The sequence below is a fragment of the Diprion similis genome, chromosome 4 (assembly GCF_021155765.1).
Source record: "Diprion similis isolate iyDipSimi1 chromosome 4, iyDipSimi1.1, whole genome shotgun sequence".
In the NCBI taxonomy this organism is placed as follows: Eukaryota; Metazoa; Arthropoda; class Insecta; order Hymenoptera; family Diprionidae; genus Diprion; species Diprion similis.
The window spans coordinates 24566324-24590629 of record NC_060108.1 but is presented as its reverse complement, the minus strand read 5'-3'; the positions used below and the strand labels follow the sequence as shown (position 1 = coordinate 24590629).

General features: G+C 41.9%; 1 protein-coding gene across 3 annotated transcripts; it reads right to left on the bottom strand.

Moving 5' to 3' along the window:
* Positions 1-1185: 1185 nt before the first annotated feature.
* Positions 1186-22392, bottom strand: LOC124405812. Of its 3 annotated transcripts, none has more exons than XM_046881031.1 (5): positions 22055-22392; positions 8921-9021; positions 8608-8745; positions 6767-6963; positions 1186-1806 (listed from the first exon to the last, which is right to left on the bottom strand). In XM_046881031.1, exons 3-5 carry the CDS (start codon positions 8696-8698, stop codon positions 1252-1254), a joined length of 843 nt encoding a protein of 280 aa, XP_046736987.1. In that variant the 5' UTR covers positions 8699-8745; positions 8921-9021; positions 22055-22392; the 3' UTR covers positions 1186-1251. The 3 variants fall into 3 exon arrangements, with proteins under 3 accessions (XP_046736987.1, XP_046736989.1, XP_046736988.1); XM_046881033.1 differs by having other exon boundaries at positions 6767-6957; XM_046881032.1 differs by lacking the exon at positions 22055-22392 and adding an exon at positions 10856-10891.
* Positions 22393-24306: the final 1914 nt, after the last annotated feature.

Sequence of the window (24306 nt, the reverse complement as noted above, 5' to 3'; positions counted from 1 at the left end):
TTCTTCTTTTACTTTTTCGTATATCCGAACAGAGTTCATAAATTTTCAGAGCCTAGATGGCTTACCCGGTGTGTAAGTTATATTTATTTTTTGTACCGAGCTCGAAGACTGATCGTATATTATAGTAACGGTGAATTGACGGTACGATGCTTGGTTTTTCCAATTTGCTCAGTTTTTTCGTTCTTTCTCTTATTTCAGCAACCCGGAATGTAGGAAAAATACCGCTATTAAAAAATTCTGTATACAAAGTTAAGTCGTTATATAGAATTCAGGTAGTATTTTTGTGTTATATTATTATAAATAGTAACATGTATAGATTTTATACTTTAATAATTTTGAAGTTTTAGCGTGTATAAAAGGCTTATTTTGCGTTATTCTCTTCGTCGTCTGTATTCTTATTTCTTTCGTTCCCTACAGTTTCTCACTCTTTTATACACATCGTCATATTCATTGATCGACGAATAACCAATCACCCTCGGGATGCGGAAACAAATTTATAACCCTAACTGTAAATACTGTAAATCGACTTCTACTTACGTTAAATCATATTTTAAGTTCATATGCTGCGTTCAGAAACCGAAAAAGAGTCTTCAGAAAAGAATTACTTTAAACAACAAGGTGAACCTATACCTTTTCCCTGAGATTAAACTTCTACCTTGAAACGAACATCCGCATCGTCGTCGCTGTTTCGTACAACACGCGAAATTGAGTTTCCACGAACTGACAGTACGGTAATATAAGAGCTGTTTTATTTTATCACGGATTTCATGTCACAGCTTTCAAAGGTTGGAGTGTAAAGATTTCATCGCCCCCTATGTTCACACAAGCTTGTACATGATGTCGTAATTATTTATATTCTGAACCGTGAATCCATTGTCAAATTAAAAAATTAACTGTGAACAGAATTCGTCCCTGTTTTCGCATCCACATCAGGGTTTTCGATTAATGAATCTGATTTAAAAGAGAAGATAATATTTTTCTTTCCCTCAACGTTCCCACCATAATTCATTTTTCAATTAACAATTCTTCCGCGGATTTTCTCTTCACCGGATATAACAATAGGTATAATTTTTCAAAACAGAAAAAGAAAAAAAGGGTACAAAACGAAAATCGCACAAACCGAAACCGAAACGAATTTGCAAAACACAAATCCCGCCAACGATGAACCGATCGGTATCATCGATGTTGCAGAAATCCTTCCGACTAACTTCCGTCGTGCAATACTGACATTGCATCTGTAGAGTAAGTGTATTAAACGCACGTCGCTCTGTAGGCGTGAACAGAGTCCGGTGTTTTGCTGCACGATGGCATTTGCTTGTCGAATTGGCATATCGACATCCCCCTCTCGCGCTGCACAGCAGCCGGTTTCCCGACACTATCACCCCTGTCAAAATGGCAGATGCTCATCCCCCTCTCGCGCATCAAAGGCCTCGCTAGTACGTCGGTGCGATCGAAGTGGCAGATGCTCATCCCGCGCTGCCGCTGGAGCAGGGAGTTCGAGGAGCGCGGAAGGTCCGGGAGCCTCAAAGATTCGCAAAAAATTTTTGCCGATTCCCTCCCCGCGCGTTTTGGCGCTTCGCCGAATTCACCCGCGACATTTTGCGGCCCGCCTTCCGCCATCACCAGGGTCTGAATATCAAAGGCGCTCTTCGCACGTCGAGGCGCGTTCTGCGGTGGCAAAAGCGACATGCTGGACCCCACGAAGACGCTGTTTTGCCGCGGCCTCGACAGGCTCGATCCGCAACCCGTAGGGTAGACGATCGGGTGCTCCAGACAATGGATGTTGAACTTCGAGCACGCCCGGTGCTGAAACAGCCACACAAAACACACCTGTAGGTATCCCACGTCTCGAGGTGGTTTTTACCACTTTTCACCCTCCTCGAGGGGACCAGAACAAGAAATTGGCGGATGTTGAGGAGATTGCTTCGCCAAAAATCGATGCTTTTCCTCAATTCGTGCACTGAGTAGTCGTCGAATTATCGCAATCGGCAGGTACGAAGATCACTTAAGAAAATATAAAACGATTCGTTTTGTCTTGTGACTATTTTCTACACAGTGTGAAACAGGTGTTAGTTTTTTTTCTCTTTTCTCTTATAGCCAACTCAATATTGGCATCATTTGATCATGATCCAATATCGTTGCAATGTTGTACAAAATTGAATATATTTAACGAAGTAAACGTTGTCAAAAAGAAGACGTTTAGGGGTTCGGAGAATGTTTTGGAAAATAATTTTCTTAATGAAATCAGCCCTCGTAGAGTGAAATCGAACCAATCTACTAGATCTTTTAACAATCTTGAAGTTTTTGTTGATTCTTTCATTGTGGTATTGAAAAAAAAGATCTTCCAAGTTTCTGAGTATGCAACGATTTGATAAATACTCAATGTACGACTATCTCGTGATCAAATTGTTAAACAATATCGATTTCCGACCAAGCAGCTCACTCAATTATTATAATCAATGAAACAAAAAACGAAAGTCGTAAAATCATTAGTATAATTCGAAGATTATGAGTTCCATTGTCACCGCGAGAAATCAAAGAAGAAGATAAATTGGATCAACTCCAATCAGCGCAATACTATATCAACATGCATTTTTATCATTGCGATCCTGCGTGGCAATTAAAGATACATACAAAAATCACTAAATTTTCTTTTTCACCCTCCGCAGCGTTGGGGAAGGTCAAGCGGCTCTCGCTCTAAGGTGATTTCATTCACCCGTCGAATCCCTTTTTTCCCAAATCGTGCAATATGCGCCCCCGCAGAGATAGCTTTGCCCGATTCCCGCTTATCCGAGGCAAACCGGTCCTATCTGCCGCAAATGATCGCTTCGGAAAGCCGCGTCCTGCAGGTTCGCCGCGCGTTACACGGGTTGATTTAAGGGAAACGAACCGTATTCCTTCGGGACCCGGGGCGCTGGGCTGGGGATGACAAGTGAGATCCACCCCCTGGCTGCCTTTATACTATATACGACGGATTTTCCTCGCTCGGAGAAATGTAGTGGCCAGTTTAGCAGCCTTGTCTTGATGCGACGTGACCCGAGCCTTTCGAGGAGAAAATGGAGTTTATTTCCACCGGACCCTCACAATTTTTGACGTGAAATTTTACACCCGCCCATTGCCGGCTATTCCATGCTCGACGTAGTGCTGCGATTTTCTTTTCTTACCTATACTTTCTTTCTTGTTAATCGTCGAACCGTTTTTATGACGCGATTCAATATCGTATATAGTGTAGCTTACATGCATCCGTGGTATATATCGGAAACTAGTGGTCGTCTGGAAAATTTATTGTCAATAATGTGTTTCAATCATCCGCTCGAGGGGTTTCTTCGGAGTTTAATGTTTATTGTTTTCGTACGACGAGAGAAATAGGAGGTTGAAAAATAGAGCGGATAAGATATACAGATCTTTGGCATTTGATGGAAAAAGAAAATTCTTCTTGTCTTTCAACTTACTTCAACGAATTGAGATAGTCTAAAGTTTTGTCTAACATATAACAGGGACCTTGGAACGATCTCGGTTAAATTAAGGGGTGCAAAATATGAAGGCGTAAGATAGTAGGTTCAAATTTCTGAATAATAGAGTCTTGTTAGTGAGATTAAAATTTTGAAAAAATTATAGCTGCATGTAACCTTCTAACCCAACCTTGATGTTGATCGCAAACACGGACCGCAGCGTAGTTCTTTCCATGAAATTTGCGGTTTCGTGTAATCTCGATGCGAATAAAAGTTCAAAACGTTTCTTCTCGTTTTATAGAAACTTTTCACAGCCGATCGAATTGGCCCGAAGGCTTTGAACTCTTCGAATTTTATTCCGATAAAATGTATCACAAATTTTTCAATTTTTGTCGTATACGTTTCTGAGTATATCGCATCCGGACATGTATATTCCACATACACCAGAGGTTGAATAATTCGGAATTCGAAGACTGACGAGGGGATGAATTTTTCAGAATATCCCCATTAGACTGAAATCGGGTCTTGAGTTCCGCTCGACGTAAATCCATATAATTGTTTAAACGGATCTCACTTCCGCAAAACGAAATTGGAAACGGTACCGCGGCTGAGTTGTTGGCATTTTGAATAATTGTACAATTCGAAACTCCCATTTATTATCAACGCCATAACTCCGGGGCGAATGTTCCTCTGAAAATTTGTCTTAGTGTGAAATTTCCCTCCATTTAATGCAAACGAATAATTAACCTTGCAATGATACACGCGTACCTACCGCAGCTGTAAGTTTGGCAAGATTCCACCTATTCATTTTTCAACTCTTTAAGATTTATAACCCCGCGAGGAAATACGATTCGCACGCAGCGGCTAGTCTACCGCATAACATCTACGTGAACACGTCCACAACGAAAAGAAAAGGGGTGGATTACTGCAGTGGCACTGCGGGTCTGGCACGAAATTTGAGAACCCAATGTTGCCTTTCAACTTTTTTCCATCCGTCTATGCTTCCATCATCCAATTTTATCCAAGCTTGATTCGAGACGCGAGAAATTTGTTTCGGAGATGCCGTTGCGCGTCGCTGAAAAATTCACGATAGAATTTTTTGCAGCGATTTCAAGCAGCGATATTACCTTGCGCAAGGAGAATCGTCTGCCGTTCTGGAATATTCAATCCTACGGACAAAGGTGGATCCCTATCACTTTACTTACTCCATATTTTCACAATATAATATGCTACATTATCCAGACCCAGACGACTGGAGATCAGAGCCGGAGGCGTGGATTGATTCGTACGAGGCGTATATCCTTCTCGTCGATGAAAACCGTTTCCAAAAATAGACGGGAATTACACGAAGAATAACCAAAAGCGACGCAAATTGCATTTAATCGTAAAGCGAAATGCGCGGGAAAAAAGCATTAAAAATCGCAGCTTCACAGCATTTTCACAACAGCCATCAATTTTTAAATTTTTTATTTTTTCACTTCGTTTTTCGCATCAAGTCGAAGCGGTAAAAGTAAATCCACCGAGGATCGAAAAAGGGAAAATAATACGGTGCGATATTCGAAAGGTACGAATTTCAATTCACTTTGCCACCCCCACATTCCACCGGATCTAATTTGCGAAGATTAACTCACCAGGGTCGAGAGTCAACCCTTGTCACGTATTCCATTTGTCGTTCGCTCCCTGATATCCCGGAGGATACCCGCACCGTGAACAAATGGATTTTGTAATTGCATCTTTTTTACGTGACAGTGTCATCCGCGCGCATTTAGAAGTAGGACCGGACCTTTCGAAACTTTTGGAATCATTTTTGAGAGGCACATATCGCAGGGAAATTTACGCAGTCGCGAAGGGCTGCTACACATTTGTGAATATTTTATATCTCGTCGATTTTCACCAGCGAATAAAGCAATAACCTATACGGGGTGGAAATGGAACGGAAAAGGATGTCGACATGAAAGTAATGAGGCGGTCACCGTGAAGGTCGGGATTTATTTTACGACAAATGAATCGAAGAAGAGAATCGATACCCGATTCTCCGCTCGCTGCTGAATCTTCTGCGATACTTTTTTTCACCCCTGCCGGAAGCCGGGATTGAAGGATTTGATGAAAAATACCTAACAGGCGACACTTTACGTGCCTCTCGAAATACCAACGCTTCGATTTATATCGACCGGGTGATAAAGTGGGTACAATAATAATAAGAAACGGTCGAGCACTTGCGGAGAATCCTTCCGAACATTTCGCCATCCGCGATTAATCTATCCAAGAGATGCGATGCGCTGGATAATTTGCATGAAAATCACCTTTCGTTTCTTCAGACTCGTAGACTTTAGCAGGGGAAGTGAAATTACGCTGGTATTATAATCCAAAATTTGGAATACATTTCGCTCTGCGTGTTATACGTAATCGTTTGGCAATGAAAAAATTTGCATTTCTATTAACTCCCGTGCGACATCGTCGACGCGCTATGGAAACGTGTTTCATTCTTTTTCTCCCAAGTTAATCGCGACTCTTTATCGAGCCATGGAAACGGATGTAATAGATATGATATTTATACAAGATATATAACGTGATGCGACGAAGAGTAAAAGGCAACAGGATTACTGATCCGATCCCTTCTGCGAACCGTAGAACATGATTCGCGGTGAACAGAATGTTCGAGCTTCTTTGTTACTCACTGATTCGGAAATTGAATTCCCCTCAATTAGATAATGCGGCTCGCGGAAATTCGTCTCGACGACACGTTGATTATAATATATTCGCAGTCCGCGGGAACCTTTCAAATTAGCAAGTAAAACTCTGTCGGATAGAAATTTAAACAACCGATTGTACGCGGCCGATTTACCTGATAGCGATGGCCACTAAGCTGAGAATAATCGATGCATAGATTAATCCACTCAAAAAAAAAAAATAATCGAACGCGACTCGATTGAATGGCTAGAAATTAAAGGATTATTTCTTATTTTTTCGAAACGCTGCATATAAAACCAAAGTGTCGTGAATTCCAGTACCTACCTACGTAGTGTTAAAAGCCAAAAAGTTTGTTGGTAATTTATTGTTTCATTCAAAATATTTTTCAATTTCATGTGAAATTATTCGTTTATCTTTCACTTATTATATCGAACAGGTACTTAGTAAGCAAAACAATGATAATAATTGATACTTCATTTACATAAATTGATATTGCATTGCGTCGTTCATGGGAGTAAAAAACAAAAACCGATTGTAAGAAAAAATAATCGATCATGCTCGATGAATTGGGAAAAAATAATCTACTTCATTGAAAATCGATTACTTTTGGTCACCCTTATTACCTGGACTGGGTTTGGATCGATCATCGCACAGCTCTGTCTGTGCTGCTGCTGGAACTTGGGCTGATACGGTTCCAGCATTCGGATCTTTCCCCATCTGTTGAAGAAGAGCGCGATCGCTGCGACCCAGAGCACCAGCACCAGTATGACGATAAGAGCTTCTTCAGCCCTCACGACGACTCCTCCCGGCTCGACTGTACCTTAGAAATTCAAAATCCGTAGAATCTGCCTCTTGCCGTGTTTTCGTCAAGTCTTTCCTCGTGGGTTTTCCCCAATTTCATTCACCCCGAGGCGATCGAAGCTACACGTGTAGGTACGGTGGCTATTCATTCGCGATAGTGTTCAATTCGCTCGAACTCTTCGCCACGATGTATGTCGCTAAATCGATGTATTAATTTTTTTTCTCTCCTATTTTTCTTCGCGCGAAAATGTCGTCGATTAGGTAAACGTGTTTACGTATCCTAGACGGAGGTAAATGGTATTATAATAACTCGGCTATTCACTCGGTCTGGATTAATTTTTTTCTTTCAGAACAATCGTTTACCTACACTATCTCTGAGTATTTTAGTCAATTAAGCAGCTATAATCAACATCGAAAAGTTTTTCACCAAGAGAATATTCGACCGAAATGACTTCACGTATATTTTCCAGCCACGGTCATTATTTTCTTTCTTTCTTTCTTTTTTTTTTATACCGAGTACTCGACAATATAATAATATAAGCAACTGGAAACAGTCGTTAAAATATATTGCTCACCTGTATCGAGAACACGCACTTTTCCTCTGTCAGTTAAAATACTCGTTTCGTATAAGAAAGTGACTTTCACAAATTAGTTCAATATCTGGGAAAATTGAGTTCTTAAGGGAGAAAAAATAGTTTTAGAATTTTATTTTGGCTTTTTACTTGGCCGCACGAGCAGCTGTCGAGAAAGGAAAAACGACGCTCTGCCACGGTTTATTTAGCGAACGAAAGAATAAAGGCGAAAGAGTGTGAAATAAGCAATTCAGTACCGCAGCAGCCTTCACGGCAGAGATTATTTTTACCGAAATTTTTTTTTCACTTTGGAAATATTGACGACAGTTTTAAAGAATGATTGGATCTTGCGCGCATTGCGATCGTGAAAAGGAATTGATCTCCCCTTTTTCCAATTTGAATTAGCGAAAGTACGGCAGCTTATCGCCTCACGCCTCGTCGTAAATTCTAACATCGACGTTTTATCCGTCGCCCAGCCGTTACATGAGGTACTAAATATTGATGCGGGGTAAAAAATTATCGCAGATATGCCAAGGGATAATCGATTTATAAGTTATCGTTGACAAGGCGTCGTGCTTCATATACGAATGGGTTAAAATTAAATCCTTGGGCTAAAATGTCTAACTGCATAAAACGTGTCACGTTTAAACATTCACGTCTCGTAAGTTGATTAAGAAAAAAATTGAATGAAAAATGTAGGAGAAATTAACGCACGGTTCGTTTAACGTTAACTTGAAACAACTGTTTTAAACAAGCTGAAAATCCCCAAGTCGTTGCACGTTTATGAAACAATAATCGCTGCACGTGCGTAAAATTAACCAACAATATTTCAATTCGGAGAAATTTTAGTACTCGGTTTTAATTTTCTTCGTTATTCATTACGTCAATTTGTATCACGTACTCTGAATTCGAATTTTTCAGCACTAAGGAAGACGGAAAACATCCGATTTACAAACGGCAGGTGATAATTCGATTCGCATATTCGTTATACGTACACGAAAATTTATTAATGTTGTTGACTTCTCTGAAACACGTCGAATCGATTCGCACAATCACCCCTCGATAGTTCCGCTATAAAACGAGTAACTCACCCCCAGGGTAAGTCGCGTTCACTTCTGGCGTTGGGCTCGCGTCTGGGTCCGGCATTGGGCCCACGATAATCGGCGGAACTCGGCCGTCCATTTCGAACGGGGCCTCTTCCAGTTCCACTTCGATTTTCGTCACGTCATCTTTCAGGAAATATGGTAAAAAAATTTGATGCACAGAAATTCAAGCGATCATTAATATCGAAAACTGGATGACCCTACCGGCGAAATCGATCGATTTTTTAATTTTTTGATTTTTTTTAAATTTCTTTCGATGCGGCGCGAAATCAAAATGGCGTAGCGATACATAAAGACTCACCGTCAGCCGTTTTGTCGTCTCTCTGAAATCCCGGGTCATGTCGTCGGTTCGTCGGGAGGTTCGAGCCGTCCACGATGAAGCAGATGGGCGCGGTTTTGCGTCTGCAAAAAGAAAACGGGATACATTCAGACTAATTAGGAAATTAGAAATTGGGTGAGTGCCGCTGAAGCGGAGTCGACACGGTGAAATATAATTCTAATTCAAAAGACGGGGGCTGCGGCGAGATGATGAAACAAAATTTAGGCGGCAGCAGGTGCTCCTAATCCGACTAATATCAGCCCGACCTTAATCCCAAATTCATTCAACAATTACAAAGCGGTAATCAAACATAGTCGAACCCTCGTGTTGAACCAGCTCCGGCCATCTGTTGTTCCGAAGCCGATCAACCGTAGATATTGTCGCGGCTATCTCGACGCTGATAAAGCAATTATGCGCTGCACGTACGAACCTGGAGTGAAATTTTTATTCAGAGGAGAAAGAAGCCGACCCGTGAACTCGGATTGCGAAGGGTTTAAACAAATTGCCGACATTTCTCAGCCCTCTGACTCGCGTAGATCAACCGGTGACGGCCAAATTACTCAGGGGGTCTCAAAAGCTCATCGCTAATTGCGGCGCCGCCTTCTTCTCAATTATGTTTATACTTGGACCGAGAACTGTCCAAGGGTGAAAAAGCGATCTGGAAACGACGACGCTGGCGAGTTTGGCGTCCCGCTCCTTTTGCTCGAGGTATCCCCCTTGACGAATGTCCAAAACCCTTCTGCAAGAAAAACTCGTGGTAAGTTGCAAACGGTTTTAAGCCGCTGGCTTTTAGCCTGTCAGAGTCACCCTCGAGTCACCCGTTTATCGATAAACTACTCAATTACCTCGTGAACTTACAGAGACGGTCTTCTGGGTCGGTTTAGACGACTTTCAATTTTTAACCGAAAATCAAAGCCACCCAATGCTCGCAGAATACGAAATACGATGCAGACTTTTGTCAAGCAGGTTTGAGAATTTTTTCCCCCGGAGCCCTGAATCTGCGGAGTTAGTTGAGCCGTTTTTTTCACTGAGATCTAATTGGATGTCTTTGAACTCACCGAGATTCGTTTCATGATTTCTCGTGTTCTTTTCCCTCGATTTATAAAGAAAAGTTACGAACAATTTCCTCACATTTTGCAGACATTTCCAAAGCGAGTAGGTATATATGTTTCATGAAACAAGACGTTAATATTTCTTCTTCCCCGTGTAGAATGTTTTATTTCCATAAAAGCACATCGCTCTTTGAATCAACCCCTAAATGAACGTGCGGTCATGTTTTCTAACGATCAACACTCTACGGTGTTTCAATTCATTCGACGCGCTGGTCCACAATGTGTACACACATATTATGTATGTTACAGAAAGCAAATTGTGCCTTCTGTTGCGGCGCTCGCTTGAGGGGATTTTCCACGTGTTTTCAAATAAAAGTTTAACGAATGGTTACGTTGCCGAGTGTAAACCATGCCGGGTAAACGCGATCTGAGAACCACGTTTGCACTCTCTAAAAGCAGGTTTAAAGGGGTGAGTTGAGTATCCGTAAGGTAATCCAGAATTATAGTTACGGTAAACGTTACGACAAGCAGTTACTATATCGGCTGAAGAGTCCGTCCGTCTTAAGGATTCCAAGAACTCCAAATTCCACCCTGGAAATATGTAAAAAATCCGAAAAAAGAGAGTTTTATTCACTCCATAGCGGACAAAGTTCACGGAAACTAGTAAAGTGTTTATGTATATATATATATATACATTATTATACGCGTTTCACGTGGGAGGAAATATTCAAGGAAGGATCATGCGACCCGATTTACATGAGGAATAGCTCGCTCAGCGTCGGAGAAGAGGAATACGGGATGGGGTAGACTATAAAAATACGACGAAAGATATAACGATAAGTAAACCCGAGAAAGAACCTTTTACCTCGCGGCACGTAAGCTTCGGCCTGCGAGGAAAAAGCTCCACATATCATCAGGACAACGAATATTTGTACATGCATGTGTAGATATGTAGGTATAACATATCCGATCCCACCTGGACGACGAGTCTTCTCGTGAATAATCCCCACTCAGGACTCCCCCAGGTGATTATTATAATCCTCCAACATACCAGGGGATGCGAGCAATTGTTGTTACGTAGTCCTGAGTCGGAAGGGTCAGGACATCAAATATAGTTTAATTGGGAAAATCCCTTTGTGCTTGTTTTTCGGGCGTGCGTTGGATCAAAGGGAATTTAACGTCCGATTTCGCACGGCTAAAATACCAAATCGTTATTATATATACATATACTGACAGATATATGGGTATGTTCGCTAGAAGAATTGCGGCGATGATAATCGAAAAAAAAATGATACTTGTTTGAAACAACGTTTCATCTTGAGCGCTGTCTAAGTACCTGCAGGCAACTCAGAGGAAATATTCAATGCTGTGAAGATATTACTAGATATTATCGCAATTTAGATCAAAATATTGTACTAAACGTTCCGAAGATGTAATTAGGCAAGTATAAGTATTGGTGCAACCATATTGAAAGTAGGAATTCGGACGTTTTTTCGGTGCTCTGATGTGTCAACGACGATCGAACCGTCTCTGTTTAATATTTCATTACAGTGTAGAATTTTTCACAATGTTTAGCAAGTTGATTTTAATTTTTGTTTACAAAGTTTTCAATTCCAATCGCAGACTTGTAAAACTGAAATGGAAAAAAAGTTTTCTGCTCTTGAATCCCGCACTGAATATTATAACATAAGTACACCTACGTACAATGAACCAACTTTTATACCAGCATCAAATTCTTTTTTCAGCACTGTAGGGAAAAAACTTAATTCATTTCTTTGACAGACCAACTCAGTAGAAGTATTATTTTTTTTGTATACCGAGAATTCTTCTCGCAACGTTCCTCGACCAGACAGATTTGCGTCGTTGCCACAAAACGAGCCGCGTGTCTCTATATCAGAGTCGGGAAAAATTCTTGGAAGCTGATTTTTCTTTCATGAGAAAAGGTAAAAAATTAATCAACACGCACATCTCATTTTTCTTAATAACCCAACATCAGCAGATTGTGTCCGCGCCTTCGGAAGCGCTGCGCGGTTTCAAAATTGGCTTTTCCATTCTGTGCCAATTTCATACCAGATTGAACATGGCGCTGCATAATCCCATACGCTATATATCACGATTAAACCTGCAAGCCTGCCTGCAATGAGATCATTCCATGCCCACGTGACCAGGGCGACGATGCAAAGCCTTTGAAAGGAGTCGGTTTGTGATCTGAATTCGAAGTACGTTTGAAACAGCATGCAAAATAACAGGCCTTGTAACAATAGACGAGAAATTTCGTGAGCGTGGAGTTTAACGAATGAACGTTTCTTGTTCCTAAACTTTTCAGAGGAACATGATTCGTCGTATCACAACAATAGAATGGCGGAACTAAGGGTGAAGATTGAATAACCCAGTACGGGCTCAACTCCTGATAGCAGGATCATTTCATCAACCTCCATAACATCGCTTTCCAATAAACCAAGGAATGCTAATCGAGGCAAATTTGATTCCACACCGCTTGAAGTTGGCCGAGGCTTCTTTGAGCCGCCGTAAATGGCCTCCGAATGTGACACGAGCGATTAATATGATTGGGTTAATTCTCAAATAATTAGCCCTTCGGGCGCACCCTTCCTTGAAGGTCCTCGAGCTACTCGCGATATTGCGCAGAGCCACGTCAGGGCATCGTGTTAACGAGTAACTGCCCTTAAATTCTGCTTAACTTCTTGCCAACCAACCTGATGATGGTTTATGTCGGTACTAATTTCGCAGGAAGAGAAAAGGAAAATCCCTTTCTCTCAGCCTCAGCCTCATCAACGCGATCTCTTCAACTCGATAGCCGCCTTCAGACTGTCCTGCAAAAACTTTGCCTTTACCCGACTGACAAAGAAGAAATCACGCACGAAACGCGAATCGAATCGTCTTTTCTCGCCTTTTTCTCGCCCCAGAAGTTCGATAGTTTTCCTAGAGACGGCACGATCCTCGTTCCACATCCTCCACACTTCTCATACGATGTGATTCACTGGGTAAGGTTCACGACCCCCAAATCACTTTCGAACCCTTCTCATTTAGTTTTTAACACAGTCTCTTCTTTATACAACTCTATATAATATTTAAAACTTTTTTTTTGTTTTTATATTGATTCGTCTCGAAACCGGATAAACGGATAGAAATAATTCAGGGGTTGAAAATTCGTGTTAAGTCAACCCTTCATTCCGAGGAAGAAAGTTAAATGTTTCTTTTAATTCGAATAAACTAGTTTAGTTCTTGATTGTCTCTTGCAACTTAAATCGAGTTATCGTAATGGATTGAAACGTTAAATCTACTCGGTGAATCATCACCGATTCTGATTGTTTGAATGGAAAAAAAACCTGATCAAATCCGAAGCGGACGATCAGCGAAGCTCCCTTGTCAGTTACACAAGGAAGCCTGCAGCGACTGCTTCACCCCCCGACGATCATTGCGGTTCCGCTCTCTAAATAATAACTATGAACGCACATCGTGCGTCTGGCACTTGGGATTCCAAACAGTGATCGAGGGTAACAGAGTGTCTTCCACCCCCGGGTTTACGGGGATGTAAACCACCGCTGTTCGCCAAACGACGTAGGGAAGGTCCTGCGGAAGGTCCAGAAATTCTCGGTTAAACCCGAGCTTGGCTAATGGTGGTAGGAGCTTTACTTAACCCGGTGAAATTCCGCGAGGTCGTCACGTCGAGTGGCCCTTGTGGTTCAATTTCATTCTCGGAACTCGATGATCGATAGAACAACAAACCGTGCGAACAAAAAAAAAAAAATAAGTTTCCGAAAGTTTCAGTTCAAAATTTGAATTTTGAAAGGTCGCTCATAATTTTTTTTCAATTTTTTGGTGCATTTCTTTAGATCTTTTCGAGCGACCTTTTAATATTCATTTTAAAATTTCATAAATTTTTTTTTCGTTAATTTAGTAAGAAAGTATCGATAACAATACACCAGGACATGAATTAAAAATCAAACAAAATACTGAAAATACAATTTTTTTAATTTAATCTTCTGACGAATTTTGACATTTTTAAAAATTTGGAGTGACCTCTTAAATTTTTTTTTTTTTTGAGCTGTCCTTTGGAGTGGGCTCTTAAAACATAAAAAACTAACATTTCGTCACACGGAACTCAAAAAAAAAAAAAAAAAAAAAACAGTCAGTTTTTTTGCGCCACTTTAGTGTTTATATTCAAAAACATGCGGACGGTGGTGATGTATGGGATTTTTATTTGACTTGCAAAACCTGCGCGTGATGAATTCTTTGAGGATTACCTGAGCACGTGCATATTTGCTCTGGGAAAATTTCACCCGCAAAAGCCAGCTGCGAATGCACCCTCGGTTTTTACACGGTGTTTTCGTTTCTTTCGGTTGTCATATTCATCCCGCACCGAGCGGTTACGAGGATTCAGTTACGTATGGATATCATTGCAACGTTATACCTCCTGTATGATGCAGATTTACTGCCGTTACATACGTGTAATCTTTTCCGATTGTTATAAGCTCGCGGTTACGTTACCTGAGCTTATGCAACATGTTGTTTACCACTTTCGTGTCTACTCAACATCCTCGGCAACAACACGTGTGTTTTATTCACTAATTAGCGAATGTCTTTAATGGGTACAAGTAGGGGAAAAAACTGACGACAATAGAGACAAGAAATTAAGAAAAGATTGATATTATCTTCAGTGATTTTGTCCTGAAATAATCAGAAGACGGATATAATTCTTGTATTTCCTGAGCATTCTTTTTGATCGGAATTCCGTGCAAACTCGACCAACGTCTGATTTTTAACATTTTTGATTTGGTTTAAAATTTTTTATGCAATTGTCCCAATTCTGAGATACCTAGTACCATGAATTGTTTCAGATTTTTTTTTATTTAACCGGTCATATTTATATTTATTGCTGAAAATTTTTGTCAGGGAAACTTTGATATTGTCAAAACTTTCCAGATATATCTCGTGTTCATACTTGTTAAAGTATATCGAAGAAGAAAAAATACTAGGCCAAAGAGCTATTCATTCATCATTCACTTCGATTATTTAACACCTGCGAAGCGTGGAGGTGAAGTTTCTCGGCGAGATGATAACGAATCAGTATTATTACGGTACGTGGAAAAGTTCGCCTGTATACGGAGCTTATATTAGACAAAGTGCCCAGCGAATATTTATTATGTATAATAACTTTGCATACAGCTGTTATAAGTAAGTCGGTTTACGATCCAGTAAAGAAACTTTTTACACCTAGTATACCCGGCGCGAAACGTGTCAGCGGATCTGCCTTATCCGAAGATCCGAATCTTGGCTGGCTCAGCGGTTTGCTCGGTCGATGATTGTGTGTAATTTCGCCGTCCGCACGATCAGAGATCACGAATCAGCGCGGTTTATTCAAGACCTGCCTGCCCAAGATTCATCCTGTGTTTTCACGGAAGAAAATCCACAGTGATCGATGGTTGCTGGGCAAAAAGGGTCATTGGCACCTTGAGGAACCAGCGATATCTTGTTTAATTATAAATTTAACTACGAATGGTAATAATGGTTCGTGTGCCGATGTTATTGCATCCATAATTGAACAGTGAATTTCTTAAACAAGAAATGTCAGTAAATAGAAACTAGACGAAAATACAATCTCGGTTCTGTACTATAATTACATCACTTATTTACTCGGGGATATATTCTCTTTATGCTGAATGTAATTAGATTTGACTGTACGATTAACGGCTATTGCGGCATGTTAAAAATTCGAGCTTTTAATAAAGAGGTTGGGTCTCATTTTTCGAAGCCCCCAATCTGTCGTTTGAATTATAAATATGGTGGCGAATGATACAAATTGAAATAACAGTGTTTCCAGAGTTGATTCGAACCACGATGGAACTCCTTAAGAAGACTGATTTTATACAGAATTTCGGTAAAGTTTTTCACTCACTTGACCACAAGGACGATCCTCGGTTATGATAACGCCGTTTTTCGCTTTCCGCGAAAGAGAAATACCCGAAAAAGCCAGATATTTTCGTACCTTTCGCTCTGTTTAATTTCATCGAGTAACCCAACGAAATCGCAAGTGTGTCGGTGACCTCGACTAATCAGCTGCGGGATTCGATTATTTCTCGATGGTATTTCAGCACATATCTATACACGTGTGTACACGACTGGTGAGCATCCAGGCAGCATGTAATCGAGAGTGGAGAATATCCCAGGTGGATTATGTTAGCGGGATCAGAGGCGTGGAATAGGGAATGGCAAATTGATCAGTCCAGGCCTAGCTATGTGTGTCCTCCGTTTTCCACTCTGCGTTAACTGCGGCGTTGTCTGTAGACGCTTGGAATGCACTTACTATCCGCAAAGTGAACCTGTAAGCTGCGCTTGCACGTGGTTCAAGAGCAAACTCTGCTCTGTTTGCAGACACTTAGCGGTTCTCCGCCAACTGAATTTAGGCATTGTAACTTGGGTTACAAGAAACTAAACGGGTTGTCCGATGATAAAGGAAATACAGCAAAATACAGAAAATACGTGGAAAAATTGTATATTCAAGAAATATGGATGTTCTAAAGTTTTTTTACAACGATAGTCGCTTGCCCAGCAACTAAGTGATTCAACTATTATTTGTAACGTTTTTTTGTTTAAATATAGACGTAATTGTGTTTGTTTCTTTATACTCGCCTCGAATCTCGCTTTTGCCCGATATAAAATTCCTTTTTGACCCTCAAACCAATGGATGATGCTTTCGATGGTTTCGCTGCTGCGTGATGGGCCATCGGACGCTTTTTATTTGGCTTTATCGACACTCGTTGTTGCTGCAAAAGCACGCGAATCTGACGCAAACTCATCATTCGGCCTCATCGACTTCCGATTCGGATTTTATGTTCAACTGTACGTTCTATACCAGCTTTACCTTTGACCTCGACGCGACGGTATTGAAAATTCCCTTTCAGTCAAGCGTGAGGGGCTCTATCGAGCAAAAAATTATATTAAGGTTGAATTTCCGTTACATTTGTGAATGGAGAACTTCTCAGTCGACGGTATTTTCGGAAATACCACAGCTGATTTAGTTAGTATAATAAAACATCGCGCGTTGATACAGTGAAGAAAGGGTATAAAATGAGAAAATAATCCCGACCGTCTAGTTTATTATTCTTTTCAAATCTGTTTCATTTATTTTGACAGACAGAATCTCCCACCTCATTATTCTTCTCTATTCGCCCAGAGCTCACGTTTCCCTATAATACGGGGGAAAAAATAGAATCTTTGAATTTGTTTCGCGTGTCATTTTCGTACGTACCTATATATGTCGCAACTCGTACAAGAATTCATACTACAACTCGTTGCAGAAATTGGCTGAACAAAGTATGTGCGAAACTGAGTCGAAATGTTTTTGTCGAAATTTCCCATCAGGCAAAAAACAGCCGGGTCAAAATTTTCGGTCAGGAATAACATCGAACCCTTTCTCCCCCGCATTGTCAAACTGGCAACTTCGCGTTGTAATTCCCTTCTGCAGCACAGTTTCCCGAAACACAGATTTTACCCTCGCGCTTCGCCGATCGCCGCGTCTACTAATCCGATCAAACTTTTAATCGGATCAGCACCCCGACAGGTTTAAGGGGCGTGGCAGGTGTCTCGATTAACCGGAAGTCCCGGACCAGCGAAGGCTTTCGTGTGTAGGCAAGCAAGCATCGTCGCTGAGAAGGGGTTTCAGCTTTTTTGAGAGCGACTCGCCCGCCATCGTCAGGGATCCTCTTCGGCGGAAAAAAGCCTGTTTTCTTTTTTCCACTCGAGAAAGTTGGCGCTCCTCATCCTCGCCTTGGAAAAGTATAAAGTGGACGAAGGCCGGAAGGTGACGAGATGTCTCATTTATTACACGTACCGAGATAGGCTTTCGGGTCGGCCTTCAATTTCCGCGCCGGCAAAGCTTTTCTCGGGGACAAAATGCACTCGGTAATGCGAATTCCGGCCTTCCCTCGATCCTCGGCATCTCGCATACACGCACGCATACTCACGCGTAGCTCTGAAGAATCTTCCCTCGTTCCCGGCGGGATTTTTCCCGACGGAAAGAGCGATGGACGTTGAATACGCTCGCGGGATTACCTACCCCTGAAAAAAATTATCTCCGCTCTCTTTTATCGCGATCTTTGATCAACGGATAGATCGCGTGTGAATTAGTACACGTATATAACGCGTGCGAGATGTGAGAGATGGGTAGGCGGTTTTTCTCTGCCTTTTTGTATAGCTCACACGTGACCCTTTGATACAGAAAAAGCTCGGCAAGCTCGTACTCGTATATGTATATGCAAGCTCTCTGAGTCTCTGATTTTTTCCTCTTAATTTTCGTTTTCAACCCGCGGTTTTGCGGCCACGCCGACGAGATGGCACTCCGTCTATTAAATTATGTACTGCCTCGATCCTACAAATTAAGGAGTAGCGAAAACTAATATGTGTTCTTCGCCGGATATAAGTACACGGCAGTACTGGCTGAATCAAGTCCCGGCGAAGTTTAGCGTTCATTATTTTTAGCCGATCGATGGAATATCGATCAGTGGATGTAGCATAATGCATAAGCTAGTATTTCGCATCGACCACTCAGCCCTGGTTCGGCCAGACCAACGGAACATATCCTCAAAGTTAAAAGGGTAGAACCCTTATCCCTTGCCTCCTATTTGGTATGTCGGATGTAATATCAGTGCGCTTGTTTATTCTCTTCGCGACGGATTTTTTGCTTTGGTAACGACGTGCTTATCCAATACACGAGAATCCGCCTTTTTTTCGAATTAAGAAGTCCCAAATGCAGGGCGTCGAAACGAGAATTTGGCTCCACCGGAAACTGAACGTTGAGTACGTATAATCTACCAGAATCGGTCTCTTGCGACTTCGTGAACGCACAAATACACGGAGCAAAAACAAAATTAGCTGCAACAATGGTGGCTATTGTTGAGCTTGCGAGGAGTAATTCGGTTTGCTGCCTCGCTTATTCGACTTGGTAAGCCAGGTTAAAGAAAGTCCTATCTTCTCCCTAGGGAGTCGAGTTAAGGGGAAGAACAGAGGTGGGTATAATTTTGATAAGGGAAACTCTACAATTAGGCATTTTCACCCCCGATTACCCTGCAGCCGTATCTCCGCTCAGCTCGGAGGAGAATGAAGGGAAGAGAGAGAGGAAAAAAGCTTCAAATAGCTAATCCGTATATATAATCTAAACCTACGAGCCGCGGGATTCGCGGCGACTGTCGGATGGAATAACAAGACTCGCGATTTTGCCGAAACAATACAGAATCAAAAATGGCGGCCCGAGTTGATTAACTGAAATATAATTTGAGCCAGGTCCGGGAGGCGAGATTCGCTCTGACGACGCGGACGCGAAGATTGCGACGCAAAACAAATTCCCACCCCGAACAACGATCTCCCTTGGGGAAAGAATTTAATCATCCGAAAAGCTGTATTGTGTTTACTTATCGCTATTCGCGGCGTCGACTTTCTGCATGCAAGCTAGTCTCGATGATATATCTCCGCGTATATTTGTCATGAGACCTCGTAACGTGTCTCCGATATCTCTCGAATCCGTCAGATTCAGGTCTTCTTCATCGGCGCCATTGTCTCGAAGGTCTTTTTCAATATTTCAACATTATTTTCAGTCAAAATCAAATTTCTTCCACCATTTTTTATCGCCATACTTGGTAAGGTTGGAAAAATTTTATTTTATACTTGGCTTGTTTTAAAATGAATGAAATCCCAAAACGGTCTTCTATATTAGCAAAACGTATTTGAGCGAATAAATGTGAGACCACAGTATCAAATGAACTTAAGCTTTTGACGAAACGGTTTTTGCTCGTCTATATATTTGGTAGCTGATAAATTCTTCCATAAGATTCGACGAGTTGATTGGAAAAATGGAACCAAACGATGCGAGCTTCGGCAAGATGGGATCACCTTCCCAGGGTGAAGTAAAAAATGCAGAGTGGAAATACTCAAACCCGATGCAAAGGTATAAGTATAGGAAAGTCTAGTTTCTATTTAGCCTGGATTGGTGCAGGCAGCACTCTAAAACGTTTAACAGTTTGACCGGGTCAGACGTGACGTGTGAATAATCAAAGCGTGGTACAAAAACCTTGACGTCTACGCCGGTATGTATCCGAATAGTGGGTCGTTTTTTGAACCATGTTCAAGAATTACATAGCCGAGAATAGACCGCACCACATACACCAGATAGTGGGTAAAGCCGCTGGCAAGACGAGAGCGTTTCGGAACGAACGAGGAGCGCGGCATAAATGCGCGGGTTTTAAGGTACCGCGGTGGTTTAAATTAAGGAGAGTCGAATCGAAACAGACGATCCGTTGTTCGGCGGAAAAGCTTTTTCACCACCGTTGCACACGGCCGATTATGTACCTTGTGAAAATATTTAGAAAACGAAGGCTCATGCGCTCGTGTTTCGTCGCGGTGTTTGACTTCCTGGGGCTTAACGATCACGTGACTTGTACCTATACGAGAGGCTTTAATTGAGGGTTTAGCATGAAATAAACGCTCCACGGTGAATCGATGGAAACTTGAATTCGTCAATTATACCTACATAATTTTTACCCATTTTTTGAGATCAAGTTCCACCTTCGGCAGAAACTTACCTGAAATCTTCAAGGTAAACGCACCAGGAAGCGAATGTTCGGAAGAAGATGCAAAACGCTTGTGAATTGGCGTTGTTGAAAATTAACCCTCCAACTTTCACGTGCACTTGATGATTAATCGGCTTCGTATTTATCGGCACTTTGTACCGAAATACGCTTGACTTATTGGCCGCTGTTCAAGAGCTGCAAGCAGCCGACAGGCAGCTTCGCGATTACCGAGTTTAAGTCGACCTTGCAACATATGTTCCACGTATACTATAAAAGCAGCTAAGCGTAACGTGATTTGTATTCAATGTAGCGGTATTAAATTCGCAGTAGTCGAATCTGGCTGAATTTAATATCCGCAAGGGTGAAAAATTTCACCCTGGAGAGAATGTCGATGGACAGGTTATGGTATTGTAAATTCGTCGCGGTCGGTTTTGTACCGAAGTTGAGAAACTTCGACCGTCGAACTTGAGCAGCATCTGGATTTACGGTTGGCACGTTTATATTGGCGTGGCGAATCTCCATTCACGCAATCGTATTTACCTTAGGCCGAGAATTCGAGCGGAGCTTGCAGAAATACGTCCCACCGACTACGTAACTTTGTTAATTGCGAACAGAAGGGGGCCGCATCTGAACAATATTCGAAAGATAATTTGGAGTGGATTTGTGTGCACGTACAAGGGTGAATGAAATCAGAGTTGTGTAAACTCTGACTGGGTCGTTTGCATATCTCCTTATCGAATTGACTCGATTGTGCAAAACTAAAATTATCTCGGTGAGATCATTTCGGAATTGGCAAAAGCCGAGGCTAGGATTATATATTGCCTACCTCTGTATTTCTCTGCGAGATCTGGTGGTGCAATAAAATGAGAAACGATGCCGCATTCGACGGGTCGATCTGTTGTACCTACAGAAATATATCGCATTCCCGTTTCACGACTAAGCGTTAACCGTTTTAACGTTCGCCAGCGGAGGTTATCAACCGACTATGAAAAATAAAAGGGGTAACCCATACACAGTGACAAATGCAGCCACAAAACGGGTGCGGCGATAACCGTTTGATGACTCTCTTCTCCGATCTTCTAGCGAATCGCCGATTCACGATACCCGCGAGGTTTCATCCATCCTGCTATCAATCGGTATTAATCGTTCACTTTGGCGAGAAATCAAGAAAGGAAATAAATGAAGAAATGCATATTTATACGTAGATCAGGTAACCGGATTTCTGCAGTAGACGGGCATTTTAATTACGCGCCGTAATTAAACGACTCCGGATTATTCTCTCTCTTTCAAACACTACGAAATTCCGAAGCGAAAGCATTACACAAATTGCAGGATAATGTTTCGTTTCGTTATTGATTCTCCAAGTGCGTATATTAAGCAGAAAATAACAACCAAAAAATGTAAGAAAACAACGAACGTGTATACAAGGAAAGGAAGAAAAAGAAATCGAAGGTAAAGAGTTTCGTGAAGATGTAATTTACCGACTCTCCAGTCACCGGAAGCCCTTTGGTCCAATCGGAGTTGGAAGTTGACTAACGAAGGCAGTCGACCATCCGGCGAAGTTTAACAGCCGCGCACAGGCAGTCCGATGTTCGGAAATAGCTGCTGCAAGACGTTGAACTGGAAGTTTTTCGCGGCTGGCAAAAATCGGTGACAGAGTTCGGTGCACTTGGGAGTAATAAAACTTGGGAAAATTCGGCGGGCAATAAAATTGGCCAAGATTTGCAGGGAGACCGATCGAGGGCCGCGCGTTTCACTCGTAAAATCGTGCCTACGATTCGGATTTCGAATTTCCGTCAGCGGTCCGCGCGAACTGAAGATCTCCACGTGACTGCTGGGGAAGGTTCGGATCCCGCCCCGAACGGCGATGGGTTTACATTCAGCCGGATGGCAGCGGCGCGCATGTCGCATCGAGGGTGAAACTCGGACGGAGTGCTGGGTTGGAAATGACAAAGACGAAGGCGAAAGGGGCGAAAGAAATTTCTCTCGTCAGGCGGACTGTGTGTCTATATGCATGTGTGCATGTGTGCACGTGTCTACAGTGCATCGTCCGCTTCGAGGTGTGTATATATGAACTGCAGACTTCTACTAGCACAAGCAATTCAGACGAATAGACCTTGTCTAAGGCCAGACGTCCATCCATTGCCTTTTGGTACGCGGAGCGATACCGTCGTCGTCCACCGTTGGTTGGTTCTGTTGACACTGTGATCGAATCGCTGTCATTTATTATCCTTTACGAGCTCTCGAAGCAGCTACTCGAGAAGACGGCGTGGTCCGCGTATGTTCCTTAACTTTTAAACTGCGCTTCATAGAATCATCTACTGTCGCAAGATTTTTAGAGATTGTGCTGATTTGGGATGAGAAGACAGTTGGAAAGGCAGCATTGGGAGGTTATAAAATAATTGGGAATCGATGGAATATTGTTAGCGTGACTGGAAAACTGACATTCTTGGAGAGCTGGAAAAGTCAGGGAATTTCAAATTCTACCATCATTTTGTAGTCCCTCTGACTACCAAATATTGATCTCTTCCATTTCTGTTTTGACCGTTTTTTGAAGTAAGAAAAGTAGTCCATGTAAGAGTCCTCTTTTTCATATGCCTAAACAGCTACGAAAGAGAATTCTTTAGTTGTAAGATAGTTCAGTCGACTTCGTCGTCCTGAAGTCTACGGTTTATCGAAGCGGATAGGAAAGTCCTCAAAGATCCTTGCAGTACATTCTAGTTTTATTTACGAGCTTTGGGTTGCTTACTTCAGTCACAGATGACGGGAAATTAATGCGATTTGAACAAAAAGATTTTCCCCCGTCGATCGTCATCATTTGTAAAAGGATCGCAGTTTTGTTTCTTGTGCGAGATTTCTGTATGAAGGATCTTTCGCGGTGGGTGGAAAAGTCAGCTGAAGAAGACCGTCGCGTCGGTTAATCTGGGACGATCAAGCCGAAAGGGAAACCACGAATTGAGGGCATCTGCCGTGACGATACTTCCGGCAGATCTGTAATACGTTTTTGTTGGCAGATGATCCCAGTCTCGGCAAATTCTACACGCCGCAATTTGCGGGAGACCTCAGCGCCTTGTTCTGCACAGATGAACAATGGCGCTATAACTATTATAGTCATAGACGATGAAGCGCACTAGCAGAATTCTGCATATTAGCGAAAACTTGATTGTTATTGTTTAACCAATGCGCGGTGTGCAAGGTGCGTCATCTAATTTGCAATAAAGAGAAATGATGGCTCCGTGCAAATGTTTCACTGCATTCCGTAGGTCTAATTCATACACGATTCGAGATTAACGAGATCGAAATTTCACAGTCTAATTACCTTATGATTGCTATATACCACACCGTCTTCCCATCATAGTTTCGTCGTTAAACTTGCGAGAGCGGAATAACTTCTCTCTACGGATCATTACCATGCTAATGTGTCTGTACTGTATAAAAAAAATGAAGTTATTATACGCTTTACCCACTGCGTAGGTATCGCAGCATAAAATTATCATATAACGTATCTCCTTTTTTATTCTCAGAATTACACGCTTTTTCGCGACTTCAAACTTGACGCACGTATTCGTAGATGGATTGTGAAAATCCAGCTGTCTGAAAATTAAACTTAATTTTTTTATCAGCTGAAAATAATTCATTCTAATTTTCTTTTACCGTTTCAAGATCACGGCCGTAAGATCTAAGAACCGTATTGGTAGCGTCACCTAACGTTCCATAATCAAAATTCATTTGG

Excerpts from the sequence above, each read along its gene's own strand:
- LOC124405812 (XM_046881031.1), bottom strand. The coding sequence starts at position 8,698 with ATGGACGGCCGAGTTCCGCCGATTATCGTGGGCCCAATGCCGGACCCA. Across the intron at positions 6,964-8,607 it reads GAACGCGACTTACCCTGGGG|GTACAGTCGAGCCGGGAGGA; the intron begins GTGAGTTACTCG and ends TGAATTTCTAAG. Across the intron at positions 1,807-6,766 it reads TCGATCCAAACCCAGTCCAG|CACCGGGCGTGCTCGAAGTT; the intron begins GTAATAAGGGTG and ends TGGCTGTTTCAG.